Source organism: Erigeron canadensis, chromosome 3 (assembly GCF_010389155.1).
Source record: "Erigeron canadensis isolate Cc75 chromosome 3, C_canadensis_v1, whole genome shotgun sequence".
NCBI classification, from domain to species: Eukaryota; Viridiplantae; Streptophyta; class Magnoliopsida; order Asterales; family Asteraceae; genus Erigeron; species Erigeron canadensis.
Genome location: NC_057763.1, coordinates 4,585,152 through 4,594,822, shown reverse-complemented (window position 1 = coordinate 4,594,822; position 9,671 = coordinate 4,585,152). Strand labels below are relative to the sequence as shown.

The window sequence follows — 9,671 nt, the reverse complement described above, 5'->3', positions numbered from 1 at the left end:
TTTTGTCCATTTCTTTAGGACCATTCTACATATGTATATCAACATCAACCAAAGCTTTACTATTCTGCATCACCCATGTGTATTATGTAAGTAGAAAAAGGCAAATGTTTCATTGGAAATTGTGACATATACACTTTATCTATATTTATATTTTTAAGTTTTTAATTCTAAACTTACAACTTACCTTATACTCTCATCAACATTCCTAGTCTAGAGTTTGGCCCCATTATTTTTCTTTTAACATGCAATGAAGGTTTGATGGTTCACAACTTAATCTCTTTCTTTAGTCCATATGGACTCATTAACCTATATAAACTTGGTGCAATAAATCAATAATGCAAAATCATATATATGTATTCCACCTAAACATGATCTTAATTCTATAAACTCCAGATGCTCTTAACACCCCATCAGCTTCATGGAGCCCATTTGTTTAATTGCAGAGGGCTCAGAGGGTGCACCCAGTTTCTAGCCCCACCCATGTTCATTGGGGGCCCCTTTTTTCTATGTAACTTACTATAAGCCCCTACCATAGTACCATGATAATTTCATAAAAAGTACAACAGACCTGCACATGGTTACAACAGCTTTGACAATTCCAAAAATCTCCCTACTACAATACTACTAAAGCTAAAATCTTGATACATGGGAGTTCTCCATAATCAAGGGCAATATAGACATTTTGCTTTAATCACTGTTTTGAGATATAACCTCACCAAATTTCAGAAAGAGTTGGGCATCTGAGGTGCTCATGGATGAGCAATTAACCAAATGTGGAGTCTTTAGGTTGGCGTATTCGTCCATGTAGCTCGAGACTTTTGAAGATGGGAGTAACGTCGTGGGACACAAAGGGTTTGCTTTTGGCGATGGGAGTACGCTCCCCAGGACACGAACCACTTCATGCATTGTTGGTCTCTCGGATGGTTGTCGTTTGGTGCACAAAAGAGCGAGTTGGAAAATCTTTTTTACTTCACTGAGGTCCTTGCATGTTGCTGAGATTTCTGGATCTACGGATTCCATCACTGCGTTGCTTGCCGTCTTTGACAGAATCTGGATACACAGTTGATTTGGTTTTTGAAACATTAGATATGATGGGTATTTAATAATGCAAAGAAACTTGAATAAAAAGAGTGACAATACCACACATCTGCATAACAACAAAAAATGTCTTTTATATATAAAAAGACCATAGAAGATTTAAATTTAATAATGAAATCAAGGTCTCATGAAAACAGAATAAGACCATACCAGAGAACGAAATATAGAATGAAAATATTTGTATGACTAAGTAATATAATGGAAATGCTTTACGGGGCGGAACAGTCATTCAATCATGTTACTATGATTGGGGGAAAAAAATGCAGATATATATATTTATAATTTTGAAAGGCAAAATGCTACAGTAATATATTACTCTATTATTTATCGACAATTTACAAAATCTAATATAATCGGTAAAACATGCACAGGTTCTAAAATATGTACATGAATAACTATACTTCATGTTAATGCATAGTTAGTGTTAATTTCATACTGTTTTACATGTTTTTTTCTTAGCCAAGTTGTTTAGGTCAATCTTTCAAATACATACATATAGATTAATATCGTGATCACGAGTTGATTAAAGTAAGTTCGGGTTTTTAAAGCTGGAATTAACAATGAAGTACATTAAAAAAGTTAGGCAAGAATACTAACCAAATGATGGAGGTTTGATTCATTATCAACAGCTTTCCTCCCTGTAAGTAATTCAAGAAGAACGATCCCATAGCTATAAACATCAGATTTCTCAGTAAGACGGGAAGTACGAGCGTATTCAGGGTCAATATAACCAATGGTTCCCATTATATAAGTTGACGTGAAGGTTTTTGACGTGCATAAAATCTTAGCAATTCCAAAATCAGTAAGATGTGCTTCATAATCCTTGTCAAGTAATATATTCGAAGATTTCACGTCTCTATGGATTATACGGGGACTGCAGTCATGGTGAAGATAGGCAAGCCCTTGGGCCGCGCCAAGTGCTATCTGAATTCGTGTTTCCCAGTCGAGTTTTTTCTTCTTCAGCGGGCCTAAGAAGTACACAATCTCATAAATAGGAGAAACCAGTGCAAACGATCTAAGTACAAAATGTATGTTGTGTATATTGTGGGGGAGGGTCATCTTTAGAGGTGGTTATTTCGATCCTTTAAATGAGGGGGTCAATTTTGGTTTTTAATTTATGATGAGCCAATAGGGTTAAACAGGTTGGAAGTCATCTAAATTGTAATTTCAATGCAAACAACCTTCTAAATCGACTTATGGAAAATCTACAATTGTAAATATGTAATTTCACTAATCACAAAAGTTAATTACCAACCAAGCCTAGTCCTCTAGAACAATAAAAAAAACTCACCATATTGATATGTAACCCAGCCCCCAATCTGCCACCACAGTTTCGGGTTTCCCAGAAAAATGGACATGGGTTAGTTACTCACCATGAAGGAGATCCCAGAGGCTCCCATTTTCCATGTAGTCATAGAATAACAGGTTCCCGGACGGTGATAAAGAGTAACCTTGTAGACTAACAAGATTCCGATGCTTGATGCTTCCAACAGTTTCTAGTTCGGTCTCGAACTCTTTCAGGTACTCAGGATAATGGGTATACAATTTCTTGATAGCTACAGGCCGACAATTTTTGAGGACACATTTGTATACCGTGCTTGATGCTCCATATCCGATAATATACTTTTCACTTAGATTCTCAGTCATTCTCATAATATCATCATATACATGAAGCGCCATGTTCATGTGAAGTATCACAAGTTTCGGTGACGAGTAATGTACAGGCTTGTCAAATGACCCTTCCCTGAATGGTTTTGAAGTGTGGGGTCGGCATACTGCCACGAGGATCATAAGAAGAATAACCAAGGCACCCAAAGCAATTCCTAGTATAGCTGCTTTAGAAATGGTAACTGCGCAGAAAATTTTGCAATATTTAGCATTTATTTGGTAAATTTATCACGATATGTAAGACAAGGATTCAAATACATAACCCAAATCGACACAAGTTATAGCAAGACTTGCCTCGCTCGGTGGAACGAGATGCATGACAGGAAGAACTTAGGAAACTGCAAAGACCTGGATTGCCAAGAAAGCTACAATGCGAATGGGCAATTTTGTAAGTTGACATCTATATCATGAAAATGTAACTTGAAAATTTTGTAAGTTGCAAAGAAAGCAATGTCGGTATCATACCTATCGGGTGAAAATTTTGAAAAATTATTCCCAGCAGGAATATCCCCAGCCAGATTATTATACGATACATTTCTGCATAAACCGGGATCAGCAAGTACCATAAATCCCCACAATGAAAATCACTATAAACTAATATATTAACAAAATAAACTTACAGAACTGAAAGGCTAAGGCAATTAACCAACGACGCCAAACCTCCTGTGAAGTTGTTACTTTCTAACTTTCTGCAAAACATTAATGGAAGTTACAAATGTCATTTTCTCATAACATTTTAAATCAAAAGACGGGTTCACCAGATATCTAAAAATATAACTCATGTGGGAACATACAGCATGAATAAATTCTGAAGTTGACCAAGTTCTTGGGGTAAAACACCAGAGAGATGATTGTAAGAAAGATCTCTGCAAGAATGATGTATTTGTTAATCAATATATAAGAGAAACTAACTAAAGAACATACAATTGCTTACATATCCATGACGCTTCTTAGGTTGCCAAACTCAGCAGGTAAATATCCAGTCAACTCATTCCGGCTCAGATTCCTATTGGTCATTAATTGAATAAATAATATGAACGACTGATAGAGAATGATCACAGTGAGATAAATTCAGAATTAAACTTACAGTTTTAAGAGATGTTCCAAATCACCAAGTGGAGAAGGGATCGGACCACCGATATTGTTGTTGGAGAGGTCCCTGTCACAAATAAAACATATTAACACCCGTTATTGCCAAAAAGAAAAACTGACCAAAGTGAAGTCTTCTAGAGTTAGGAGTCGCTTACAAGGTATCCAAATTACCGATCCGAGACAGCTCGATTGGAATCGGACCCACGAGATTATTTGATGATAGATTCCTATATAGATAAAGGACAGATTGTGATCCCATGGAAAGATCCATCAGATTTATAAGTGGGGTGTCAAGCAACAAGAAATCAAGAAGGTGGTACTTACAAGTATGTCATGCTTTCAAGCCTCTGAAATTCAGCAGGGATGGTGCCCTTGAAGTTGTTTCCATGCACGTTTCTGTCAAGTCAAAGTTATTTATTTGACTGGATAAGATTTCCTAAAAGACACAGAAATTATAGACAAAGTAAACTTACAGGCTGTTGAGATTGGTGCAAGAGCTAAGATTGTCAGGTATCCGCCCCTCGAGTTTATTCCCCGCAACATTACTATATTTATAACGAAAAAGGAAACTTTAACTTCACAAATAAGTATGCACTAAGTTAAAGAAATAATAGGAGTTTCAAAGTTTACAGGTCAAATAAGTCAGTCAGCTTTCCAAGTTCTGGTGGAATATGACCCGTAAGCATATTATCGTTCAGTTCCCTGTGTAACAAAAAAAATTCAAAAATGATCCGTACAATATTTCAGAGAATCTAAAGAGGGAAATAAAAATGAAAGCAGAAGTGTTTAGTACAGGTAATGGAGTTTCGACATATTTCCTAGTTCTGGGGGAATGGATCCTGTCAACTTGTTGTTGTGGAGATACCTACACAAAAACCATACCATGGTTGTTAAAGAAGTTTAAAACAAAAAATCGGTTGTCAAAGAAGTTCATATGCTAAGTTTCATATGACTTGTACTATAACACTATAGAGCTCGTTCTCACAATTTTTCAGTGTAAGTAAGGTTTCCAAGGATTGGAGGAATTTGACCACTCAAATTATTGCAACTCAAGTCCCTGCAATACCAACTCCCTTTAATTCATGAACGTATACATACCCAATTTTACTGAAATGCCATTAAATTACTTACAAAACCGCAAGTGCCTGCATAAGTCCAATCACAGATGGAATTTCTCCAGATAACTGGTTTCCTTGAAGTGATCTAAGATATGTTTAAAGTGAAATACTGTTAAAGTAATAATTTGCATACAGTTACATGATCATATTAAAAGTAGGCAAAGTTCTAGACTCACAATGTGGCTACTTGTAGGAAACCGATGTTGAATGGTATCTCTCCGGTGAAATGGTTATATGACAAGTCCCTAACGTAAAGTTAAAACAATTAATTAAAAAGAACCATGCTCAACATTTTTAAAAAACAAGTCATTTTGAGTGGGGTACATACAAAACCTGGAAGCCAGTGCAGTTGCCAATGTTTGAGGGAATAGTGCCGCTTAAACTGTTGTTCCTCACGTCACTGTATAAATGTATATGATCGGTACGTAAGCTAAAATATTTGAAAACAGAAAACAAGAAGATGAAAATGAAAGCCAGATGATATAAACGACTTACAAATACCACAGGCCCGTTAACTGGCAGACATCGGGAGAAAGCTCACCAACCAAATTGTTACTCCTCAATCCTCTAATTACAAAATTACATATTGCGGTCAAAATAAATAAAACCTTATTTCAAATAAATGAGCTTTAGAAACTTACAGATACTGTAAAACTTCATTCCAGTATATAAGCCTAGGGATTTCACCATTTAGCCGATTTTGTGCCAAGTCCCTGAATGGACATCAAACTTTATAAATTTCTAGTAAATTTATACAAATTCTATGAAATGAAATGCAACAATGATGCTTACAAAATTTTCAAATTTGGAATCTGTGATAAAGTCGAAGGGATAGGGCCAATTAGTTGATTGTTTTTTAAGATCCTGAAAATCCAATGGGGATGATGTCATCAACAGATATTAATAACTAAGTACTCGTCGCATATATTAATCTTATTATAACATCATTGAACTTACAAGAGCTCAAGCTGTTTTAACTTTGATATCGAAAACGGAATGTCTCCAGTTAGCATGTTGAATGATAAATCCCTAGCAACAATATTTATTAAGAATTTAAGCATCAAAATGTGCCACATAACATAGATCCTAGAAATCGGAAAAAAACTCAACATAGTATTAAAGATATTGCTTACATGTTTGTAAGGGAACTACAGTCACCAATCTCATCTGGGATTTGACCGGATAACCGATTTCCACGCAGATCACTGTTCAAATACGATCCAAAACATGATTTATATAACAAAAAAAAAATTAGAACAAAAAATGATTTTGTTTGAAATATTTAGTAACAAGATGGACTTAAAAGGGAAGAAACTATACATTGAGAGTAAACCTTTAAGCCCTCCAATACTTGGTGACAGCTCTCCATCAAGATTCAATCCAGAAAGATTACTGAAAAGATTTTTTTAAAAAGTCATGATTTTGACCCAAAAAGGGTCATGATTTTGACACACACACAAAAAAATAAAAAGTCAAAAACTTTCTCATGATATAATGAGAAAATAATAATAATGATAATATAATATACTTACAGTGCAACAACGTTGAAGGTGACATTATCACAAGAAACACCTCTCCACATACAGTAGTCTGAAGATGGTGAATCAGTCCAGTCATATAGCACATTATTCACATCTCTAAATGACTTTTTTATCTCTAACAATGTCCCTCCTGAACCATTTTAAAAAAATAATCAAGATTAATTTAACAAATTAAATAAATTATAATATCCACATACAGCACATGCCTCCAGTTGACTTAAATAAGGTCTTAAAAAAGGAATAAGACACACTTATTATATCATATTAAATTAAACCTTAAATAAACAACAATAACCTCATGTCATTACTTGAATATATATATATATATAACACAAGTCAAAAGAAATACTATTTTAAAATGCGTTCCAAACATTCTTGCAAATCTTAGTGAATAATTAAGAAAACAAACATAATCCAAAACAAAACCTTTCTGTGAATATAAACAAAAAATAAAAAAAAAAATCAAGTGAACAAAAAAATACTAGTACATTATGCATTAAAACTAGTGCAAAATGGGTAAAATATCAAAAATAAAACAAATTACTCACCATCATCAGAGCTAGCCAAAATGGAGAAGAAACTTAAAGAAGTGAAAAGAAACAAAAGAAGAGAGGTCATCATTCTCAAAGCTTCAAACTTTCTTCTTAAATCTTCCATCAAACTCACACCCATCTTCTCAAATTCTCACCTCAACATTCTTTCAAGAAAATACTAAAAAAATCTTGAGACTTTTTTCTTTTTTGGTTTAACTTTTTTTCTTGTTGAGTCACCTCATTTGTAAACAGGGTATTTGAGTGTCTTTCATCTTCATCTTGGTAACAGTGTAATCATATATATCTATATCTATATATGAATGTATGTGTATGTATAGGTATATAGATATAGAATATAATAAAGTCAAGAAACTTGAAATAGTACTACTAATACAATAGTATAGTGCCAAACCTATAGCTGCAACTGTGTTATAAAACCCTGCACATTTTTACAGCTATTATTGTTATTTTCCCCTGTCTTGTTAACTTTTACTCCAATTTTTATTTTATAATTTTCTTTTACAAGAAAATTTTCTCTCTCTGCTGACAGCTTTTTCAGGATAAGAAGTGAGAGAGAGTGATGAAAATTCTCAAAAAAATAAACTAAGTTTGTATATATTTTTTTATAAGTATTATCATTTTAAGAATGAAGGGTATTTCCAATTCTTAACCATACATGTGGGTCCATTCTATAAATCATTTCTTTAAAACTAAAATAAAATAAATCTAATGAAATTTATAAATAAATAAAAAAAGATACTTTTTTATATGTTGGATGAGTTAAAGATTTTGCCTTTTATATATACAGGGTAGAGAAAGGGATGTGGGGTTAATATACAATTCAATCCTCTCATTAGTCACTATCAAGATTTGGTTTTTCTGAGATAGTTTGCAGAGTGCCCTTTTATTTGCAGACCCATCACTTACTTTGGTTTTGAGGGCAGTAAAGTGTAAATATAGGTAACCAGAGGGGGTAAATTTTAAATAGTTTTTTTTTTTTCCTAAGTCAAGAGGGGTTAATGCGTAAAAAAAACTTGGATTTTGGTAAAGTTACAGTTTTGTATGTATCAAATTGTTATCAAGGGTAAAGTGTAAATAATAGGTAAGAGGAGGGGCTAAATGATGAATAAAGGGTAAGAAGAGGGGAGTAAAGTGAAAATAACATATGGGGTTTTGGTTATGAAAATGACTAGGCTTGTGAGAGAAGATGGATGTGAATAAATGAGTGATAAAAGAGAGTGGCAGAATGAGGCAGGCAGAGGAAGCAGAAGTAAAACAGTGGACACACTTTATTCGTAGATGAGCAAAAAACATCCCTTTTAACCTACATACATTTTATAGCTCTCCCATGTGGTTGATATAACAAATGAATGCCACCCCTTTTGTATTTTTGTTAGGAGATATGATACTAGTCATGTTATGTTGGTTTGGGTATAAATAACATGTTTCCAAACACAAGTTATGGAGAAGTTCTAAAGTGTTGTATAAAATTTGAGTGACATAACATGAACATTTTGTGGTCACCTTGAAGTTTTATAAAGTTTGTTGTCTATTTCTTAGATTTTTAAATACTTTGATTGCATTCTTATGTGTTAGTAGACTATTTCCTTCTTTTTTTTTTTTTTAATTGATATAGATGTTATTTTTAGACTAGTGCATTTGTGCAATTTGTGGTGATGGATAAAACAAAATTTTGTAATGGGGCGTACTAATGACACCAAGGAATTTGGCTATTGACATCATACCTCAAAAGGGGAGAAATTCGCCCCTTCTACTAGTGACGGTCAACCTTTATTCAACGTCATTAATTAATTTTGACTTTTACCTTGGGCAGAAGAGGCGAAATATCTGGGCAGAAGGGGTGAGGTTCACCCTTTTTGAGTATATATTTAAATTCCTAATCCATACATACTAGAGGTGCGCAAAAACTGATCCGAAAAACCAAAAACAGAAATAAAGATAAAACCAAACCAAGAAACCGAAAACCAAATAAAGGATTGGTTTGGTTTTGGTCTTCTAGAAACCGAAAGGATCGGTTCGGGTTTCGGTTTCATATATAAAACCGAAACGAAAGGAAATCATATATGACTTAACTTATTATATATTTGTGTTCTAGTGTTAATATTTAGTACATGGTCTTATGGTTCATTCAAACATTAAAGAAGAAGATGTGGAAGTATCAATATACTCACTGATGATATACCCATACGGAGCTTTAGCTCCGTACCCGAAGCAGAATACGAAGTCATCTTCGTACAGGTAAAAACACTTATACCCATAACGGAGCTTGATCTCCGCTTAACATGACTACCCCGGAGCCCCAAAAGTAACGAATACCCAGCTCCAAGGAGATATACAAGAAAGATCGGATAAAGATCTTTCCCATGATAATCTTATTAAACATATATCGAAGCTCCAATATACTCGGACACAATTTGGTAACAAGATTACCACAAATCTCTTCAAGAAGGAAACAAGATATTCACAAAGGAGGAAAAGATTTACCCTAATTCTCTTACCATCCTCTCCAAGTTATTTACCCTCTATATAAATAGAGGACGAAGCCTCACGGCAAAAATATAATCAACAATACATTAGATATACAAAACCCTACAAATCAT

General features: G+C 34.0%; 1 protein-coding gene across 1 annotated transcript; it reads right to left on the bottom strand.

Moving 5' to 3' along the window:
- Positions 1 to 532: 532 nt before the first annotated feature.
- LOC122592582 (LRR receptor-like serine/threonine-protein kinase ERECTA) lies at positions 533 to 7,494 on the bottom strand. Its single transcript, XM_043764844.1, has 26 exons — positions 7,066 to 7,494; positions 6,509 to 6,647; positions 6,297 to 6,368; positions 6,110 to 6,181; positions 5,934 to 6,005; positions 5,769 to 5,840; positions 5,618 to 5,689; positions 5,472 to 5,543; positions 5,305 to 5,376; positions 5,153 to 5,221; positions 4,990 to 5,061; positions 4,844 to 4,915; positions 4,652 to 4,723; positions 4,489 to 4,560; positions 4,332 to 4,403; positions 4,183 to 4,254; positions 4,014 to 4,085; positions 3,854 to 3,925; positions 3,701 to 3,772; positions 3,561 to 3,632; positions 3,387 to 3,455; positions 3,232 to 3,303; positions 3,061 to 3,131; positions 2,472 to 2,948; positions 1,696 to 2,066; positions 533 to 1,050 (listed from the first exon to the last, which is right to left on the bottom strand). Exons 1-26 carry the CDS (start codon positions 7,187 to 7,189, stop codon positions 688 to 690), a joined length of 2,979 nt encoding a protein of 992 aa, XP_043620779.1. The 5' UTR covers positions 7,190 to 7,494; the 3' UTR covers positions 533 to 687.
- Positions 7,495 to 9,671: the final 2,177 nt, after the last annotated feature.